This window comes from Sus scrofa, chromosome 9 (genome assembly GCF_054392235.1).
Source record: "Sus scrofa isolate SSC_HxYL_T2T_F1_AM1 chromosome 9, Sscrofa_HxYL_maternal_Yorkshire_Landrace_v2.0, whole genome shotgun sequence".
In the NCBI taxonomy this organism is placed as follows: Eukaryota; Metazoa; Chordata; class Mammalia; order Artiodactyla; family Suidae; genus Sus; species Sus scrofa.
The window spans coordinates 6929711-6951442 of NC_139391.1; the positions used below are offsets into that span (position 1 = coordinate 6929711).

Sequence of the window (21732 nt, forward strand, 5' to 3'; positions counted from 1 at the left end):
AACTAGGTTCCTGCTGGCCTGGCGGTTAAAGAGCCAGCATTGTCACTGCCATGGCACAGGTTCGATCCCTGGCCCAGGAACTTCTGCATGCTGCAGTTGTGGTCCAAAAAAAAGGAAGAAAAAAGGCCACTTACATAAAAATATACAGATATGGTCTAGAAACGGCACATGTAGTATCGTAAGAGGAAACCTGATTCATAGTCCAATAGTTACTTATAAAAACTTGATTTCAGGTCACCTGCTTTCTTTCACCTTCAGTTTTCTCATCTGTAAAATGGGGGTAATAAAATCTGCTTCATAGACTCGTTACAGGATTAGAAAGACTATAAAAGCACCCGGTATAAAACATGTATTAGAGCACCTAGAGGCACTTGATAAATTGTACCTACATCATTATAAGTAATTAAAAACACTGACAGCAGTTAGGTAGAGGCAGTAGGGCTAAACTGCTTTTTTTTTTTTTTTTGCCATTTCTAGGGCCGCTCCAGCGGCATATGGAAGTTCCCAGGCTAGGGGTCGAATCGGAGCTGTAGCCGCCAGCCTACGCCAGAGCCACAGCAACGCGGGATCCGAGCCGCGTCTGCAACCTACAGCACAGCTCACGGCAACGCCGGATCGTCAACCCACTGAGCAAGGGCAGGGACCGAACCTGCAATCTCATGGTTCCGAGTCGGATTCGTTAACCACTGCGCCACGACGGGAACTCCTTAAACTGCTTTTAACAGCCATTCAGCTCAGCTGACATCTCTTCCAGGAGGCCTTCCCTGATCTCCCGTGCAGGATTAGAAGCCACCTTGGGTTTCCACAGTCCCTGGGCTCTGCTAGGGCTGATGACTCAGTGGTGTCGTGTTCACGACCACCTGCCTCCGCCCCAGACTGTGAGCTCCCACCTGTCCTCTTCTCGCCTAGCCCGGAGCCCGGCACACGGAGAGCATTCACAAACACGCACTCAATTAGCTAATCCTCTCCATCTTCCTTTCTGAATTTTCCGTAATGGGACAGATGAGTTTCATAACTACAGATTTCCTACGGAGAGCACATGTCTGACTACAGAGAGGTAGGTGCAAGGGGAAGAAGCCGAGCTGGGGGTGGGGGATAGAAGGGGACGAGGATAAGACCGGAGTGGCGGTGACCCGAGTCTAGACCAAGAGCCAGCAGGCGAGGTCTCTGGCTGGGGCACCCTCCAGACCCAAGTCGTCCTGGCGCTGCCATGTGACCTAAGTCCAGTGAGAAGCAGGGCGAGACCATGCAGCTTAACGCAGTGTCCTTCCCCTGAAAGCTCCTCACACTTCCCAAGAGGCGGCGTGTGCCAGCCGGGGGATAAAAAGCAGTGCGGAAGGACGTGTGCACACGGGGATGCCGAGCAAGGGAGACGAAGACCACGCCGCTGCCGCCTGGGAGGGCCGAGGGGGCTCACTGGGTACCATGTGAGGGACTGCAGAGCCATCGGGAGGAGCTCAGTGGACAGCTGGACATCCGGAAGGAGAACAACCAGATCCGACAGAGCCCGAGTGTCCGGAGGTGACGACAGAGCAACGGTCTTCCCGCTGAGAGGGGACAGAGCCCCGGGCTGGCTCTGAGTGCTCTTCCAGCTGCGAGCGGCAGCTGCTCCCCGGAGCCGCCGCCCTGGGAGGGCGCTCCTCCTGCAGCCGTGAACCCGCTCCGTCCCGGCCGCCTCTCCTCCCAGCCACGGCGCCCCTGTGCCTACGTGCAGGCTCCTCTCTCCGCCAGACGCCCACTGCCTTTGGCCTCCTCTCACAGCACAGCTCCTCCTGCCCCCTTCCTGCCCCTCTCTGCACAGATTCTTAGAGTTCAGTCCACCCCAAAGGAAGCATCTGCTGCTGCTCTCTGTGGTCCAGAGGGATCTGACCGGCACAGACGACGCAACTGGCCCTCCGTCCCTGGGGACCCTAGCCTTGCCCCGACGTGGCTGACACTGAGGCATTTCTTGGGCAGTGCAATTTTGTTAAGGGTCCCTCAGGAGCCCTGACCCTTCCACCTCGGCTGGCGCGATGAAGCCTGCCCTCCGTTAGGTGACCAGACCAGCGCCTGCCCCATGTCACACCACCTGACAAAACGCGCTACTCCTGGCCCAGGGCAGCGCTTGCTCCCGGGTCCTCCGAAAGGGGAGACGATGATGGGAATGCAGCCCCGACGGTGCTCTGAGACGTGCTCAGGGACCTCCCGGAGGCACTGGGGAAGCAGACTTTACTTCCAGGGCGGGGACAGGGGGTTAGCTCTGTCCAGTGGGTGGGGAGTGGACGTTAGGGCCCTGCTTCCAGGCTGGGCCTTTGGCTGCAGGGCCAAGGCCCTCCAGAGCGCTCTTCTCTCTGGCAAGAAGCAGCCGTTTCCCAGAGGGCGGCTGCTCGGCCAGTCAGGTCCCTGAGGACCCAGGACGAACAGAGCCCTCCTCGGCTGACCCACGATGGACCTGCAGCAGGAGGTAAAAACGAACCTTTGTTGTTTTAGGCCACTGAAACGCAGGGGTGTTAAAACAGCGCAATCTAGTCGGTCCTGACTGCCACGCAGACCACCGTGCACTGAACGGAACCTCAGAAGGCATCCGGTCACAATGTTCTCAGCTCCCAGCGATAAACTGAGGTTGGACGAGGGGATGCGCCGGCCCAGGCCAGCCAGGCAGCGAGCTGGGGAGCTGGGACCCCAGCCCTCGTCTCGTCGGTCTCAGGCTGGTGACCTCGGTGCTCTCACTCGAAACACAGAGAGTGTCTGCCACTACCTGGGGCCTGCGCCCTTCATTGTCTCAGCCCATCAGCCGATTGCCACGACGCTGCAAAGGGCACGGCCACGGGCAGCTGAGCCCTCAGCTCCGGCCCTGCCTGCGGGACCCTGCAGTATGACGGTAACTCGCTCTGGAACCAAAGGCAGGTCGGGATCCCCGCCCCCCTCCCCAGGAAGAAAGGCCTCATTTCGGTCTCAGAGACGTAAAACGCGTGGCCCTCAGCACAGCGGCCAGGGAGGCTGTTCCAGAGGAAGGGCTGGGCCAGGCAGGAGGGGCACCGGGCCGCCTTTCCTGCACCCAGAGCAGCTCTGTTTTCCTCCGACTTATTTGTTTGGACTTGATAAGATTTCCCATCAGTGAACGCGACGATTTCTCAGGTCCCTGCCAGCTCTGATATCTGTGATCTCAGTTCCTGGATTCGGCCAAGGACTTCCTGAGTTTCGACTTGGTGGCTGGGAGGAGCAGAAGGTGGCCTGTTTTTAGGGGGTTCAGACGCAGAGTTTTTGGCTAAGACTCTATACAGGGCTCTCTGGAGTGTGTGTGGAGGGGAGGGGTCAGGGAACAGTTCTGGAAGGATTGATGATGCGAAAAGGCTACCTGATGAGGCTGCAGAGAGAGTACACGAGGCCTGGGGAAACGGTACTTAGGCTGAAGATGGTACCTTGTTCGCCCTCCTCCTACGAAAAGGAGCAGGAAGGCCCAGTACCCAGACACGGAACTGGAAGGTTGGTCCTCAGAAGTCAGAAGCGCCCCAGGCCTCTACTGGTCATGGAAGGGGCAGCGTCCTATTCTTGATGAGACTGGGGTTGGATGTGTACTTAAATGGACAACAGAGTTCCTGTCATGGCACAGCAGTAACGAACCCGACTGGGATCCACGAGGATGTGGGTTCCATCCCTGGCCTTGCTCAGTGGGTCAAGGATCCGGCATTGCTGTGGCTATGATGTAGGCCAGCAGCTGCAGCTCGGACTGGACCCCCACCCTGGGAACTTCCATATGCCATGAGTGCGGCCTAAAAAGGAAAAAAAAAAAAAGAAAAAGACAATAGTGCCCTAAGGAGAAATGGACTTTGGTGGGAAGCCCAACCTAACTTAATGAGTGAAAGACTAAATGCAGCAGGAGCGCCCACAGGCCCTCCCCTCCCTTCGAGACTTACCTTGGCCTCAGAGGTCCTTAAAAGCTTCATCACTTCCCCTTCTCGAGCATAATCCAAGGGTGTGTGTCCCATTTCATTCCTCTGCAGGGGATTGGCTCCTGACGGGAAGGGAGGAGAAACAGAGTCTCTGAGTGATCAGCAGGTCCTGAGCCTCCCTCGGAGGGGCCCGGGCCTTGATTTCAGCAGAAGTAATGCCCATGGAGATACAGAGCAACAAAAACCCAAGGGACTGAAAAATAGGTCAAGCCACTCTGAGAGAGGGGTTCGTAGTTCTCTCGGACACAGAGGTCAGGTACTGAGGCTCCTACACGTGCTGGAACACGCTATCCACACAGAGGGGTGCCACACACACACGTTTGTGTACACAGGGGTGCAGTGCGTACACAAATACACGCAGCTGAATGTGCTAACAGATGTACCAAACACGCACATAGGTTAATATACGCCAACACCAACGCACTATTCATCGAAACACCTGTACTATCAAACATTTGCACAGAGATGAATATCCACTCATAAAGATCATATAAAAATCTACAGCGCAGACTACCACAAATGACGATGCAAAGGCCCCTTTCTCTCATCTCCCTGCCCCTCCTTCCCCTTTGATGCTCTCTTCCTTCCAGGTACTTCCTGCCTGCCAGGGTCAGCAGAGTCCTCTGAAAGGGCAGGGCCCCACCAGCTACCTGTCGGAGCCAGCCCTTACCAGCGCCAGCTGCTGCTGAGCGTGCGTGCAGGCAAGCACGGCCTCCAAATGTTACCGCCTGTGATTTAAGGACAAAGATGTTAAGCGTGAGAAAGGGGGAGGCTTTCTGGGGACCACGCATCCACCTTCTCTTGCTTTTTTTGGTCTTTTTAGGGCCGCACGCTCGGCATATCAAAGTTCCCAGGTCGTGGGTTGAATCGGAGCTGCAGGTGCCGGCCTACACCACAGCCACAGCGTCGCAGGATCTGAGCTGCATCTGCAACCTACCCCACAGCTCACGGCAACGCTGGATCATTCATCCACTGAGCGAGGCCAGGGATTGAACCCGCATCCTCACGGGTACAAGGTGGGTTTGTTACCGCTGCACTACAACGGGAACTTGCTTTTAAGTGGCAGAAGCTGATGAGCCCGCATGAAGTGTGTGCTTGGCGCAAAGCCTTGGCTGTCGTGGAGGAAAGGTTGCACTAAGGCCCATGCCGTCAGAATCTCCCTCCCTCAGCCCACTCTCCTCTTCAAAAACGTCCACCTCATTCAATTTGCCAAAGCTTGAATGAGTGGGGCCTGGGGACACGGGAGAATCGCGTCTGGCCCCACCCCGAAGGCGCTCCTCTCAAGGCAAGAAACCAGAACAGAGCAGATGCGCACGAACCACGTACTGCGGAGACCGTCCAGGTAAGGTCAGCCAGTCCTCCTGGACCGTCTCCGGTGGGAATGCTGTCCAGAAGTAAAGAAGGGTTGAGACCCAGTCCCTGGCGTGAGGAGACAATCAGGTGGCCGAGGACACTAAAGACACAGGCTAGCCCGCCTCGCCACGAGGCCGGGCTCGGCGGGCTGCCCAGCCACTGCTTGTTCATGGACAGAAAAAATCAGTGTTTCTCAACCTCAGGCTGTGGAAACACTTATATCATGATATAAAACCATTCTTCCGATTGATGCTCTCTGCTCCTTAAAGGACCGTGAACTTATTGACAACGGCAAACGTTTAGTAAGCATCTACACACAGCCGTCTGGCAGGGCTGCAGAGGAAGAGGTGAGCTGGGAGGAGGAGGGGAAGGGACAGAGCGGAGAAAGTGTGATCCAGGCCACGGAGACGTCTCATCAGTAAGAAAAATGAATACATCATCCTATTTTCTAAGAGGAATTTCATACAAAACATTAATACAGATAATTTCTTACTGAGATATAATTCACACACCTCTTAAAGTTTTCAGTTCAGTGGATTTAAATAATCCGCAGTGTCATACAACCTCCTCACACCTAACGCCGTTTCCACGATCTTGAAAAGAAACCCCAAGGCCATCATCAGAGACAGTCCCTCTGCCCAACCATTAGTCTCCTTTCTGTCCCGACGGTTGTCGCTATGTGACATTTCACATAAATGGCACCACACCGAGCGTGGTGGTCTTTTGCACCTGGCTCTTTTCATTTCGCATGTTTCCAAGGTTCACTGACGTGCGGCATGTGTCATCCGTGACACGGCGTGAATGTGGGGAGAGAGCACGTGCTTCCGCTCCGCGGTGGAATAACCCTCCGTTCTGTGGACGTACCCCGTGCTGCTGACCTGTCATCGGCTGATGGGTACTTGCGCCCTTTCTCCCATCTGGCTATTATGAGTGATGCTGCTGTGAACACTTAGGTACCGGTCTTCGTGCGGATATGTTTTCACGTCTCCTGGTTATGTATCTAGAAGTGGAGACGATGATAATACAGCCCCTGGCGTTTACTGAGCTCTTACCACGTGCCAGGCGCTGTGCTCTCTGCACCTTATAGCATTTCATCTTCACAGCATCTGAAGGGCAGCAATCAGAACCCCAGGCTGTGGACATGGAGACTGGACTCAGGAGTGAGGCCACCTGCCCAGGGTCACAAAGCTGGTTATCTGCTTGGACCAGGAGCTGAACTCACCCTGGGTTTTCTTCTTTTTTTTGGCTGCCCTGTAGCTATGACCTAAGCTGCAGCAGCAGCAACGCCGTCTCCTTGACCCACTGTGCCGGGCCGGGATCAAGCCCGAGTCCCAGTGATCCCAAGACGCTGCCAACCCCGTCGTGCCACGGCGGGGACTCCCACCCTGGGTGGCCTTTCCTCCAATTCTCTACGCTCCCACCAAGGTGGCCGTGACACACCCCTCCTGAGCAATCTCTCTGTCTTCTCACTGCTCACAGGATAAAACGCAACCGCCCGGGGAAGGAGGACGTCTGGGCTCTAGCTAGCAGGCAAATTCTTCGAGATCCAAAAACCACTTTTCGGGTTTTCCTCGCCCCCTGTGACTGCTGCGTCTCCATCTTTCTGCAGGCTCCTCTTCTAGAGTTCGAGTCTAGGCACAGTTCTGGCGCTTTAGCGTCTCATGGGGACGAGAGGTGGCCGAAGGACGGCTAGCAGGACCGGGGGCTCAGGAAGGCCCGCGGCTAAGGGACGGGGCTGCGCACCTGCCCAGCCCTGCTTGCTCCGAGGCTCGGCACCGACAGCGCGTCCTCCCCTCCCCCGAAGCCCCGGGACCACGGCGGGGCCCAAAGAGCCACACTCTCACGGTGAAAAAACCTCTCCTTTCTCAGGCAGCCTTGGAGGGAGCTCTGTCACTAAATATGGGCCGAAGTGGGAGGGGGATCAGCGAGAGACCTCTGGAAGGGAAGGAAGAGAAGAGCTAAAATAAAAAGTGAGAAATGGATAAAGAAGAGCATAAGAACCCGGAGCAGGGGTGGAGGGGGAGAAGGAACAGAGGGTGAGAGCAGCCACCTCAAACAAGTGCTGTCAGTGATCTATATTTGCTTACAGATGAAAAATGTGGGCCATAAACATCGGCCACTGAGTAATTTCTAGCAGGAGTCGTGTCACTTCTCATAAAGGGTGGGATGGGGACAGGTAGGACACCTCTACACCTGGGCCAGCCGGCACAGGAAGCTCTCGGCCAGCACCTCACCCCCACCCCCCAAAGGGGAGGCCAGCCAGGCGCCCCGAGGTTCTGGGGCCTCCGGGCCGCACGTCTGCTCCCACTTAGGCAGGCTGAGGCGGGGGCGCCGTGGATAACACCCATGAGTACCAGTCTCCCCGCCCCGTGCCCCTGCTCTGATGCTCCGACTTGACTAATTGCTGTAATAATTGATAGAACCTGACTTCCACAACTGATCGATTTCACCTCCACGACCAACGGCCACAAACCATTACACTCCAATAAATAAGCACGCCGGGCCTCCCCCGGCCGCCCTCTCCGGGGCATCGGGATGGCCCGTGCCCTGGCCTGACCTCCCTTACCTCCCACCCGGGGCCCCTCCGGGCCGAGCAGCTGGTCAGGAGGGTCAGGCCTCTGGGAGCGAGGCAGAGGGCTGGGTGGAGGTGCAACCCCTAATCGCAGGCCATCCGTCACCTCCCACCGGCTGTCGGGGGCGGGGGGCCAACACCTGGAGCACCCCGGGCAGCAGCGCGCGGGGCCCTCCCTCCGCTCCTGCTCCAGATTAGTGTGTCCCAGCTTATAATATTTGATGAATAGCAGCCTGGCTTCCTGGCAGCGCTGCTGCGGCTGTGCCTGCCCGCTACAGCTGCGGAAGGTCACTCATTGGGGAAATATGTTTCTGTCAGTGGTATTGAAAAAAGTTTAGTGGAGTGACAGGCCTCAATTTTTCAAATTTTATTAACTCCATCCTCTTAACCATTTGTCTTGAATTCCTTCAGATTCTGGGGGACCTGTCAATAGGGCTGGGGCCAGGCAGGTAGGATGGGGTGGGTGGCCACGGACTGGCCCTGGCTGGTGCCAGTGACACGTTTGGGTCTCAGCACCCAGGGCAGGTAAGGCAGCGGAAACGGTGCTGATGGGGAGAAGGCCTGGCCCATGGACTGTTCTCTGGCACAGCTCCTGCCTCTGGTCTGACATAATCACAGGCTTTCTGATGAGCTCTTCCAATCCTTAAGAAGAGACTCCCTCCATCACGTTCAAAACAGGTGGGTCACCCTGGATCCCCTGAACATGCCCAGGACCCAAGCCCAAGCTCACAGTCCTCCAAAGGTTCCCCTCTAAACTGAGGGCAGGGTCTGAGCCCCAACTGCTCTGTCCAGCCCTACTCCCACCGTGGACTTCGGTAAACACCTGTTCACCTTTTAAGACTCAGTTCAAGCTTCTCCAAGAGAGCGTTCTTGTTGCCCTCCAAGCCCAGGCTTGGTACCATCCATTGTGCCCCCACAGGCCCCTCTGCTCCTATCCCACGACACTGATCACTGGGCTAGAACAGTCCATCTCCGTCCAAGACCGAGGACCCGGAGAGGTCGGGCTGCGGCCGGTCAGGCGTGTTACCCCCTCCTGACACCACTCTGTCCCGGCCCTCTGCCACCTCTGTGAATATTCAAGATGATGTACACAAGCGGGTCTGAGAAACCACCACGCTAACGGCCCCATACAAATGTGTGAGCCTCTGTTACTGACAACACTGCCCGCTGCCCCACTCGTCCCACCCCTGCGGGTCTATCAGTCCTGCTGGCCTTTAGGGATCCGGACCTCCCACCACTGCAGTTTTCAAGACTCACCCCCACCCCGACCTGCAGCTGGCTCCCTGCCACCCCTCGAAAAGAGCACACAGTCTGGGAACCAGGGGGATGGGGGTGACCACTCCCGGCTTTGTGGCTGGGGTCTTGCTTCACTTCTCTGCTGGTAATGACCGCTGGTCTGTCTACCTTAGGAGTTTTGTTTGGACAGAAGACGACAAAAAGCTTGGAAAAGACTGGGGCGAAAAAGACTGTATAGGCTCTACAATGTTCTTTGTCATAACTTTTACATTCACGCTTTCCTTCCCCTCCCCCCCCCCTTTTTTTAGGGCTGCACCTGCGGCATATGGAAGTTCCCAGGCTAGGGGTCCAATCAGAACCCTAGAATCAGAATCAGCCACTGGCAACCCCAGTTCTGAGCCGCTCTCTGACCTACGCCGCACCTTGCGGCAATGCAGGATCCTTAACCCATTGAGCGAGGCCAAGGATCAAACCCAAGTCCTCATGGACACGACGTCAGGTTCTTAACCTGCCGAGCCACATAGGGAACTCCCTTCCTTTCCATTTTTATGGCTGCTCCTTTAGCACCTTTATCCTGGTTTTCACCAGTTCAATAGTTTATTCTCTCCAATTAGAAGTTTTTGTTGACTACAAGGGAGAGCTTTCTCACGGTCCGATACGTCAGTGGGGAGAGGTCTCTGCTTTCTGGCTGGGCTCCCCATTCAGGGAGCACTCCCAGGGAGACAGGGTGCCCACCTGAGAGAAGCCGTGCACCTGCCGGGTCTCCACACACATCTTTACTCACTGTTGCCGGGGCCGCTCCTCAGCCTGGGACCCTGCCCCTGGTCTCCCTGACTATCCAGGCCTGTGCCCTTCTTGAAGGCCCTTCTCTGGGGAGCCTCCCCCACCTCCAGCTCTCAGGGCTCGGCGTCTGTGGGCTCCAGTTGTCCTCCCACCCCTCCCTTTCCTGCAGCTCCTCACAGCTAGTCTGTGTGTAGCTCCTTAGGTCGGAGACAGACCAGTTCTCGTGTGTGTTCCCAGGGGCCGAAGGTGACAGAGAAGGCCTGACGGGAATGTGGAAGGACGTACAGAAGCCCTGGGAACAGAGGCATGCTCCCTGAGCTTCCCCCCAGACTGCAGTGCTGGGTGTTCTCAGAGGAAGCCAGACGCGCGCACACGCGCCCCTGCAGACATGCCTGGAGGCCAGGAACCTGTCCCGAGCGCTCAGCACGCGCCGTGTCGTGTGCTGACTTCTTCCTTCTGTTCAATTCCTGCTGAGAACTTGACCAGCAGAGCAGGAGAGGTAGTATTTTTTCCATTTTACAGAGGAGTTAACGGAGTCGGGGGAAAGAGTGAAGTGAAAGGAGACGGCTGACCATGGGTGGGTGTTAACTGCCCTTGTTCATCCTGCAAAGACTGAGAAACCAGAGGCTGAGAGAGCTGACATACTTCGCTCAGTAATTCCGCAGATAAACAGTACATCTGGGACCTATGATACTAGACTCTTTTTGTATGTTTGAAGTTTTACACAATAAAGTTTTTGCTTTATTTTGTTTTTTCAATGAAGCCAGGTCTAGCTTCCTACTGCACAGTGCTACCTAAGGCCCGAGGACTCCAAAAGAGGGGAAAATCATCTTTCTTCTTCCCTTCCTGTGTGTTCAGATGCTCCAAAAACCAAGACGGGGGCGGGGTGGGGGGGGGGAGCGGCTCCAGATGCAGGTTTGGGACAGAGAGCTTTGTGGGAAGAGTACAAAACGGAAGTCCTTTCCCTCCCACTCGGGGCTCCCCTGTCGGGAAAAGGTGGCCCACAGTGGCTGGCCTCCAGAAGGTCGTCTGGAATTCTCTGTCATCCTAACTCTCTGACAGACACAGTCCGCTGGGACCCCCTGCTTAGGGAGGTGGATTTCTAAAGTCCATGCAACGGAGCCACTGCCTCTCGGCTGGACGGAGCGGGCCACCCGCAGACACTCACCGAGCACGGACTCTGGGCCGGGGGCTCGGCGCACGTGGCATCAGACCAGTTCTCGCCCTGAGGGAGAACCCAGACTGGCAGGAGCCAGCTAGGGACCGAAACAGAGACACCACAGTGTGGCGTTGGGAGGAGGGGGAGAGAGGATGACACGCCCCCCCCAACAAGAAAGCCGCACGCTGAGGAGCTGGGGAGACGGGGAAGCTGCGCGAGCTGGAGGAGAGCAGAAGGTGCTGTTCCGAGGAAGCTCGGAGGGAAACAGACCGGCGGACGCCTGGGCAAGGCAGGGTCGGAGGCCAAGGGCAGGGACGCCGAGCCCTTCCCGTCCAGGGCTCTCGCTCCGTGCCATGAAGCCCACCACGTGAGCCAGAGGGTCCAGGCCACTTCTCCTCAGTGGGCCAGACTGTCTTTGCCTCCCGCCTCGACCCCACGCTCTGCAGCGCCCTGCCCCGAGGCCTTCTGGGCCCACGGCAGCCTACCCGGGCTGCCTCCTCCGCTAAGCCCTGGAGCGCTCATCCGATGGCGTGCTTTTTTTTTTTTTTTTTTGTCTTTTGTCTTTTCGTTGTTGTTGTTGTTGCTATTTCTTGGGCCGCTCCCGCGGCATATGGAGGTTCCCAGGCAAGGGGTTGAATCGGAGCTGTAGCCACCGGCCTACGCCAGAGCCACAGCAATGCGGGATCCGAGCCGCGTCTGCAACCTACACCACAGCTCACGGCAACGCCGGATCGTTAACCCACTGAGCAAGGGCAGGGACTGAACCCGCAACCTCATGGTTCCTAGTCGGATTCGTTAACCACTGTGCCACGACGGGAACTCCCGATGGCGTGCTTTTAACCCGTCTACGTCTTACGCCCAAATCGGATGCATTACTGAAGGGATGCGCGGTGAAGGCTTAGAAAAGGAACTGCTGATGACCGCCAGGCCTCAGGATGGGCTCACGGAAACCAAGTCGCGCCAGACCAGCCTCATTCCCTTCTTCATCAGACGACCTGGGCTGCTCGAGCAGGGCAGGTAGGGAGAATGCGTACTTCTTCAGAAGTCTGCTGGGGTGTCTTGGGACAGCCCCGAGGACACAGTGGACACCAGTAAGTGACTGGTGGACTAACCAGACCCAAGGGGCAGGGCGGAGCAAAGGACGGATCAGAGTGACGGAGAAGGTAGGTTCCAGTGGCAGCAGAAAGGCTTGGTCCTGGGTCAGCATGTCCCCCTGACCTGGGGGTGGCCCAGTCAGGAGATCTACAGATGTCAGAGTTGGGGGGGGGCGGAGAGCCCCAAACGCACATGGTGGAAGAGGCACATTACGAAGCAGAAACAAATGAGATGAAAATTAACGGCGATAAATGGGGGCATGGGGTTTGGATGACAGTCTAAACTGTCCCAAGAAGGGTGAGTGAGATAGAGAGGGTTTAGGAGCCCCGTGAGGAAAAACGGTTTAAGGGACTGGAGGTTTAGGCTGGAGAAAATGTGGCTCAGGAGAACGCGCCTGCATCTCCAGGTGTCTGAAGGGCGTCAGGTGGACCAGGGATTATGTCCATCCATTCTCTAGGAACCCAGCGGTAAACGAAGACCCCTGGAAGTAGACTGTGGCTCCATAAAAGAAGTTTTTAACCACCAGAAAGGTCCAAAGAGCACCTGTGCAGCCTCAGGAACAAGGGAGTTCCCCAGCGCTGGTGGTGATTGGTCAAGCATGGACTGAGCGACCATGTGGTCCGTCTACACAGCAGTTTACAGGCGTCTTTCTCAAAACTATTTGTGTTTCTTAATTCATTCAGGGATACTTTCCTTTCTCTTGTGGCCGCCCCATGGCATACAGAGTTCCCCGGCCAGGGATCAGATCCGAGTCACAGGTGTGACCTATGGCTCAGGTGTGGCAAGGCTGGATCTTTAAACCACTGTGCTGGGCCGGGGATGGACCCTGCGCCCCAGAGACACCGCCGATCCTGTTGCGCCACAGCAGGAACTCGCAGAGATCCTTTCTGAGAGTCTCGTCTGGTACCGTGCGAGGGACACAAAGGGGAACAGAGACACCGTCCCTGCTCTCAGGGAGCTCCCGGTCGTGCTGAGAGCAGATGGACAAGTTTAGTTCAGTGCCATCTCGCGCCCTGATTACAGGCCTCGGCACAGGGAAGGCTGCTTCAGCTTGGGTTCAATCAAAGAATTCCCATGGAGCTTCAAACACATGTTTGGGTACTAAAGGCTGCAGTTTAATCAAGGCCAAATCACTTGTGTACATCAACTATTGGCTATGGAAACAGCAGTGGACGCTGAAGCCCATTTGTGAATTTCGGGGCACATTTCGCTCCTACAGCGGCAATCTGGTGTTCCGCGAGGACTTGTTTCCGTGCCTACAGAATGTCTTACAAGTGGCGGCGGTGTCAGAGCGAAGTGATTTAGCCAGCAGGGCTGCCCAGCTCTCCACTGCTTCCCCACCCTGTGGGGACAGCTTCAGCACAGACATAAACATGCTCCTGTCGTTACCTTATTGCACTCGTCACACGGGGAGGCTAGAAGGCTTGATTCAGGGATATGATTGGATTTTAAATCCCAGTCTCCCAGGATTTTAATTACTGGTCTGGGGCAGCAGGGCTAGGCGCTGGCTGCCTTTGGATGGAGGAGGTCGATACGCCACTCCACGACATATTGAGCCACAATGCCTGCAGACTCTATTGCTCTATTTAATCATCTTTTGCAAAATTTACAGTGGAACAGGAGGGATCAATACGGAATTTATCACATTCTCTTGTAAATATGAGCCGGCAAAGAGTTCCAGGCAGTTTGTTACTGAGTGGGAGCGAACGTGTCTGTGTGTAGTTGGGCGTGAGGAGATGAGACGAAATCCATACTTCTTGGCATAAGCTACAGATGCTCAGCCAGCCTCCCTTCAGCCTGAAGGCAAGTTCAACGGGAGGAATGCTGATTCATTTGTTCACTGGACCACCCGCCACCATCCCAGAGCACCTCTCTCATCCAAGACCCTGCGGAGGCTCTGGAGGCTCGGTCGGCAGCCTGCTCTTGAGATCGTAACCCCAGACACCACAGTGGCTCTGCCGTCTACTAAGGATGAAACTTGGGCAACTCACTTAACAGCCCGATGTGCATATGGAAACGGTAGGCACTGAGAATACTAAACTTACAAAGATATTTTAAGTATAAAAAGAGATAAAGCCTTAGTCCAGACCCCGGTACAGAGTTCGAACTCGATACATGACAGCTACTGTCATTTTATACGATTACCACCACTAAGCATTCCTTCCTAAAACGTGTCTCGCCAATGGCACATGCAGATTGGGGTGCTGAGCAGGGAGCCAGCCACCCCATCTCTTTAGAAGACAGAAGGGAGACTGCGTGGCCTTCGGCAGGTTAGAGACCTAGTCAGTGCTACTGGCAGCAGAATCGAGGAACGGAGAGAAGAGGGTATATAAGGAGACACACGCTACGCTCTGCCATTTGAAGCTTCAGTTGTAATCTTTAAAAGAATAAAACTGCTGTGGGCTAAGAGCTAAGAAGTGACTCACTTCATGTGGGCAAACCGGGAAAAGTGACAAGAGACACAAAGGAGCTGGCCCTTGGAGGCCAAGTAGGGGGCTGACTGGTGGAGAAGTGGGGGAAGGGCAGCCTAGGCATAAAAAAGTAAACGAGCAAAGGTTTAGACATGACAGGGACTCCATCCCAGAGAACGAGCAGTGGAGGGGCCCATGGCAGAGGCGGCTCCTGTGTCCCTGAGCCCGCTGCCTGCAGCCATGCCCCTGGCAGGCCTTCCGAGCTCTGGTCCCAACCCTGAGGCAGACAATCGCCCCCAGCCCCTCTTGGAGACAGGCTGGCAGAAGTTTCATGGGGACCGGAGCAAGACCTGAATGCAGACTAGACGGCTGAGCTTATCTCACATGCACCAGAAATCACTGCAGGTTTCCGAACAGGGGATGGCAGGGTTTTGCAAGGTCAAAGCCAAGAGGTAGGGAGACCAGCAGGAGGGCTCCGACAACAGTCCGGGTGAGAGTGAGGAGGTCTGCACGAGGGTGGCAGAGACACAGGAGAGAGGATGGACTTGGGAGAAAAGTCTCAGAGAAACGGCTTTGGTGGAAAGTGAGGGCCGCGTCATCAGACTCACAGACACTTGCTCGTCGGGGTAACACGATGATGCCTTTCGCCCCCGGGGGAACGTGGACCAGAGTCTCAGGAGGGCTGGGCGTGGATGCACCAGGTACCAGATGGTACAGAACATGAGGCGTCAGCAGAGTCCCTGGAGACGTGAACACGCCGGGTTTGTTCTAAGGCGAGTGTGCAGGCTGCTCTCACTGGACAAAAGGTGGGGTAAGAGCGCGGAAAGGACCATTCGCATGTGTTTCACATACAGACTCAGGCAAGGAAAAGAGAGAGGCCGAAATTCCTGCCAAGGATTTCTGTTCCGAGCAAACCTAAGGATTTTCGAGACGAGGGACAGCGATCTGAACAGCACGTGACACAAGCACTGCAAGTATGGGGCTCCTTAGCTCACTTTCACTTTGGGCAAGGTTCCTGGACGGCGTGGGCTTTCAGGAGGCCAGCCCCACCCACACCCCTCCCCGCAGTCCAGCCCAGACTACCCTTAGAGGCGGCAGCAGGCTGTGAGACCAGAAAGCAGCTGGGAGCCACTGTCCGCAGGGAGAGAAAGGCTCTGCACGGGCAGGGTTCAAAGTGGACTCTAATAAGAGCCTGGGTCCGTGGGCTTCAGCACCCTCCTCCCCCTCCTGCAAATGACAGCTGAGACCGAGGCAGCCGAGCCTGGGGTCCTGGCTGAATTTAGCTGTCGTAATTATACTGCTGGTGTCTGGGGCAGAGCCAGAGTCTGCAGAAGGCAGCAGCTTTTGTCCATGCACTAAAAACACAGCAGCCTCAAACATGCTAATCGCATGTCTCCTTCCATCTCACGACACTGAGGGCAGGCTGAGCAAAGGGCTCACAATGCCCACACATCTGGCTAATTCGGTTACAGGGCCCATCAATCTTGATGGGTTGTCTACAAAGCACCAACCACCCCCAAGGACTGAGCTGACCAGATGTTTAAGCTTCTGCTGACCCATCCCAGCCCAGTGTCCAGAGCAGGGGAGAGGGGTTATCAAGAGACGGCGTCTGCTTCCACTCAGCCGCCAGGTCTATTCCCAAAGCTACGCGAAGCCTTCTGCTTGGATGAGAAGCATCGGTACGTCAGAGCGGCGGGTGAGCCAAGCTCGCTGGAATGAAGTTCACGCACATACAGGCTTTTATACTGGACCTTAAGAGAGATGGGAGGCCTTACTTAGAGCTGGCTTTGAGAACACCTGCAGAAACAGAAACGGATGAGGAGTCTTGCTAACTGCACTTCCCAGGATGGAGAGAATCAGGAGTACGGGGGCAGGTATTTTTAGCTCTGATGTTAAATGCCACAGGCTGCAGCTGCGGGCACAGGGGCGGTGCAGCACTCACGTCTGCTCTTCGACCCCGTCGAGGTTGAAAGGGATTACACGTCTCCCACATACAACTGGTGCTTTTTAAAAAACAACCAGAAGCCACTGCCAGAAGGATTCTTCCAGTATTAACTGGCCCCCTTTATGCCTAACCGCGTCACACACACGGAAGGGCAGCAGGGAGATGAGGAAAAGAAGAGGGCAAAGGACTTGTAATCTACGCCGACAGGACCATTTTTGGTGGGGACTCTGGCTGGCGCTACTGAGGGCGTTTTTTTCCTCAGCCTGGTTTCCCTGATTGAGTCTAAGGATGTCAGCAAGTCTGTCTCAGAGCTGAGGCCGCCACGTGACAAAACAGATGGGGGGCCTTGGCTCAAGGAAACCTGGGACATTTTAGAACGCGGTGAGGGAGAAACAGCTCAGAGGTGAGGTCTTGGGGGGGGGGGTGTCCCAGGCCCAAAAGGGCACCTGGCGCTCGAAGGGAAGGAGCTCAGGGGACGCTTGCTGCCGGAACCACGCGGCCCCGGCTGCGACGCCGCTGAGCTGTGTTCCTTCGATGTGGCGATCATGAGAGGCCGCCTACGGCCCCTTCGTGACGCAGGACGACGTCGCTCCCAGACGGCAGAAAAGCCCGATGAGCGGGATGGAGAGGCAAGGCTGCGGGCCTCATCGCCACCCCGGGAAGCTCTGCCCCGCCCGCAGCCGTGGCAACCACCGCTGCTGCCCCATCCGGCCTCCTCCGGGCTCTCTTCTACCTTGTTCCCGTGACACGCAGCACCCAAACCTTTGTTCCTTCAGCAGGTTCCTGCTCATTCTCCTGTCCTAAGTCACGGGCAACACCTAAGGCGGAGTCCTCAGCCCCTGTCCCTCTTTCTCTGTATGCACTCTCCTTAAAAACAAACAAACAAAAAGCCAGGAGTTCCTGCTGCGGCTCAGTGGGTTAAGAATCCGACTAGGATCCATGAGGATGTGTGTTTGATGCCTCGCTCAGTGGGTTAAAGACCTGGCGTTGCTGTGGCTGTGGTGCAGGTCGCAGTCGCGGCTCGGATCCTGCGTTTGCTGTGGTTGTAGGAAGACCAGCAGCTGTAGCTCTGGTTGGACCCCCAGCCTGGGAACCTCCATAGGCTGTGGGTGCGGCCCTAAAAAGGAAAACAAAACAAAAAACAGTTCCAATTTGCACAAACTATCCCAGCGGTTCTCAATCCTGGCTGTATGTTAGGATTATATGAAAAACATTAAAACTGTATCAATCCAAAAGGGAAGAAAATATTTGCAATACATATCTATATATATAAATAGCTATTGTTTTTTTTGTTTTGTTTTTGTTTCTTTTTTTTTTTTTTTTTTTTTGCTTTTTAGGGCTGCACCTGCGGCATACGGAGGTTCCCAGGCTAGGGGGTCTAATCGGAGCTACAGCTGCCGGCCTACACCACAGCCACAGCAACGCCAGATCCGAGCCGCGTCTGCCACCTACACCACAGCTCACGGCAATGCCGCATCCTTAACCCACTCAGCAAGGCTGGGGATTGAACCCGCAACCTCATGGTTCCTAGTCGGATTCCTTTCCACTGCGCCACGATGGGAACTCCAAAGAACTTATAAAAGTCGAGAGGAAAACAAAGACCAAAAGTCCCACAGAGAATGGGCAAAAGGCATGAACAGACGATTGACAAAAGGAAAGGAAACGGCTCCTAACATACGCAGTGATGCCTACTTCACTCGTAATGAGAGAATCAAACTAAAAACAAACCAAAATCCTATTTCTCACCTTACTAGACTGGCAAAAATCCAAAAGCTTGGCAATACACCCTGTGGGCGAGGCTGTGAGGAAACAGTCATGTTCACACATTACGGTGGGAATGCAAAATGGCACAGCTTCTGCAGAGGAGAAACTTCCAGTATCCAACCAAGGGAATGCCTTTGTTCCTTGACCCAGAAACACTCCTCCCAGAACCGCACTGTAGAGCCCCACCTCCCACAATCCCAGAGGTGTCCACGAGAGGTTATTCACTGGTGTCTGTAACTCTCAACTGCTGGACACCAGGCACAGGATGCGCAGCGCGCACACGCGACAGACGACTCTTCGGCTGTGGAAAATGAGGAAGACCTCCGTGAAGCGCTACCCAGCAGCTCCAGGAACGTGGGAGGTGAAAAAAAGCAAACTGCACAAGAGCACGCATGACCTTTTACGTAGGAAGAAGGGAAGTAAGAAAACATACACGTATTTGCTCACGCAATTCCAAACACAGAGAGGACAGACCAGAAAACGAAAAGCCTGTTCTTTGCACGCGGTCAGGGCTCACCAAGGGGAGTAGAAGGAAGGTCGAAAGGGACACAGGAGGGAGGTCGACTTTGCTGAATATGCCTTTTATGCACAGTTTTCAGCAAAAAGTTAATGTTCTCTACATTAAAACAACAACATTAAAACAAGAGTGTGTAGAGGCCAAAACCTCCAAAACCAAAAGCAAACTGAAAAAATTAACCCAACTATATTCCAAACGAACAACAGAAACATGCTGAAGGGAAAAACACCCACCTGAGGAACTGAGGAGCCAGTACTGGACTGGGCACCCTTAGCCCTGGATGGAGGGGGCGGGAGAGCTGTCAGCGGGAGCTCCCGCTGTGGCGCAACGGGCTTGGCGGTGTCCTGGGAGCGCTGGGACACAGGTGGGTTAAGGACCCGGCATTGTTGCAACGGAGGTTGAGACTGTGGCTTGGATCTGATCCCTGGCCTGGGAGCTCCAGACGTCATGGGGCGGCCAAAAATGGAAACAAAGAAAGAAAGAAAGAATTGTAAACAAATCCTAACCCAAACTCTCTCTCTCTTTTTTTTGCTTTTTAGGGCTGTCCCGACAGCATATGGAAGTTCCCAGGCTAGCAGTTCAATCAGAGCTACAGCTGCCGGTCTACACCACAGCCACAACAACACAGATCAAAGCCGCGTCTGCCACCAACACCACAGCTCACGGCAACGTCGGATCCTTAACCCACTGAGTGAGGCCAGGGATCGAACCCGCATCCTCATGGATATGTCAGGTTCGTTACCGCTGAGCCACAAGAGGAACTCCACCTAAACTCTTTTTAGTGAGTTTTTCTCCAGTGGCTACGGTGAAGCAGGTCTGAGGGTTTTAGGTGTGTTACAGGGTTAAGCACATGAGTACATGTATCCGTGCTGTTTGGAGCCAGAGTTCTCACCGCAGAAGAAGGGACGTGGACATAGGAGAAGACAGGGAGAAGCCTGAAACAATGACTGGAGGGGGAGGTGCCGGTGTTCTCGGGGCTTCTCAAGCAGGCGTGTGCATGTGCACGTAACGTGTGTGTGTTTATGCACGTGTGTAATAAGCACATCCGGCACTCCCGTCTCGGTCCCCAAACCCACTGCCCACTGGAAACCCTTAGGGCTCCTCAGAGAAGTGGCTGGTTCCAGGACAAGAGCAAGGTGGACATCTTGTTATACCAGAAAATACGGAAATTTAAAAAAGAAAGCAAGAAAATAGAGGGGTATGCCACACTGACCAAACCGCGACAACTCTGGCACCAGCATGACAACTAAGGACAGCAGCGAATCGGAGCGCGCTCGAGCGGTGGCATCCACGCGCTCGGACAAGGCACGAGTCTGGGAGAAGGGCCTCCTGAGCAGAGACCGCCAGGCCCTGACAGTCCACGGCGGAGTGAGCGCTGGAGTTGGGGAAAACATGAAAGATTCAGGAACCGTTATATAAAGACTGACTCGGGAAGAACCAGCAATGGAAGCTCAGTCTAGAGGGAGGTTGGGATGAGAAGGACATGGCCTCACCACAGGCTGCTTATTAATTTCAAGGGAAAATTAATAATGACACAGTGGAGAAACCGGACAATTCCTGGGTCAGGGATGGGGGGGACCAAGACTTTTCACTGAAAATCCATTTGAATTTTGCACTGTGTGCAACTTAACTATTCAAAACTAACTACTCGAAGGCAGTAAGAAAAATAGAGTATTTGTAAAATATCCCACACTGCGACAGGCAGATAATGGCCCCAAAGAGGTCCAAGTTCTAACCCCTGAAACCTGGGAGCAGGGAGGACTCCTCAGCCGAGGGGAAGCAGGGTTTCTCATCAGCTCAGCTGAGGTGCAAGGACTACCCCGGAGCATCCAGGCGGGCCCCACGTCGTCGCAAGGAAGGGGCGCAGAGGAGGCAGTGCCCCGAGCTCAAGGGTGAGACGGCGTGGAGGGGCCGCGGGCCTGAGGAGGGAAGGGGCCGAGAGGAGGAATGCGGGCGGCCTCTCCCAGCTGGAAAAGGCAGGAAAGAGGCCGAGTCTCCTCCACGGAAGGCAACTCCGCCGACACCGTGATTTGAGTCCCGTGAGAGCCATTTCAGACTTATCTGCGGAACTGTACGAATGAATCGGCGATGTAAACATTTGTTCACAGCAGCAGCACGGAGCACACGGGAGGAACGCGACCGGGGCTGCCTCGGAGGAGGGGACGAGGGATGTGGGAGACATCCGTGCCGCTACATATCTTCTGGCGCTGCTTGACATTTTAATCTTTTCTTTCTTTTTTTTTTTTTTTTTTTGCTTTTTAGGGCAGCACCCATGGCATGTGGAGGTTCCCAGGCTAGGGGTCCAATCGGAGCTACGGCTGCCGGCCTCCACCACAGCCACAGCAATACGGGATTTGAGCTGCGTACACCACAGCTCACAGCAACGCCAGATCCTTAACCCACTGAGCAAGGCCAGGGATCGAACCTGCAACCTCATGGTTCCTAGTCAGATTCGTTGCTACTGCGCCACGACGGAAACGCCTCTTTTACATTTTTTAAAGTAAAAATCACTACAGTTGCTAAATAAGCCAACAACAGAGTCACTTCGGGGGCTCTCTAATGACTTGGGAGTTGAGTTCACGCCCTCTGGCTCACCCCAGAGGCCCTCCACGCACAGGCCTCCACACCCGTCATCCAATGGTGGCAGTTTCTTTCAGGTCTCAAACATGCAAAGCTCACTCCTGCTGCTCCCACACCTGAAGAGCCTCCCTCCTCCCCACTGCCAGTGGGGCTGTCTTTTGGGGTCTGCTTCCGGCCCCTCTTCCACCAAGCCTTCCACAGCCCTGAGCCTTCTCCCCTTCACCTCATGTATCACACTTACCATTTTTTCTGGCCTTTGCTCACATTTAACTCAGGAGTTCTGTTACCGGCGTTCCTGTGGTGGTGCAGCGGGAACGAATCTGACTAGGAACCATGAGGTTGCGGGTTCGATCCCTGGCCTTGCTCAGTGGGTTAAGGATCTGGC

The 21732-nt window shown here is 55.2% G+C and overlaps 1 protein-coding gene across 10 annotated transcripts in view; it reads right to left on the reverse strand.

The window, feature by feature from the left end:
* The window catches only part of CLPB (ClpB family mitochondrial disaggregase), a 299259-nt gene that overhangs the window by 34733 nt on the left and 242794 nt on the right, over window positions 1–21732 (reverse strand). For all 10 annotated transcript variants that reach the window (XM_084975058.1, XM_084975060.1, XM_084975057.1 and 7 more), the window contains one exon: window positions 3897–3994. In XM_084975058.1, the coding sequence (XP_084831184.1) occupies window positions 3897–3994 (98 nt within the window). The remainder of the gene's footprint in view (window positions 1–3896; window positions 3995–21732) is intronic.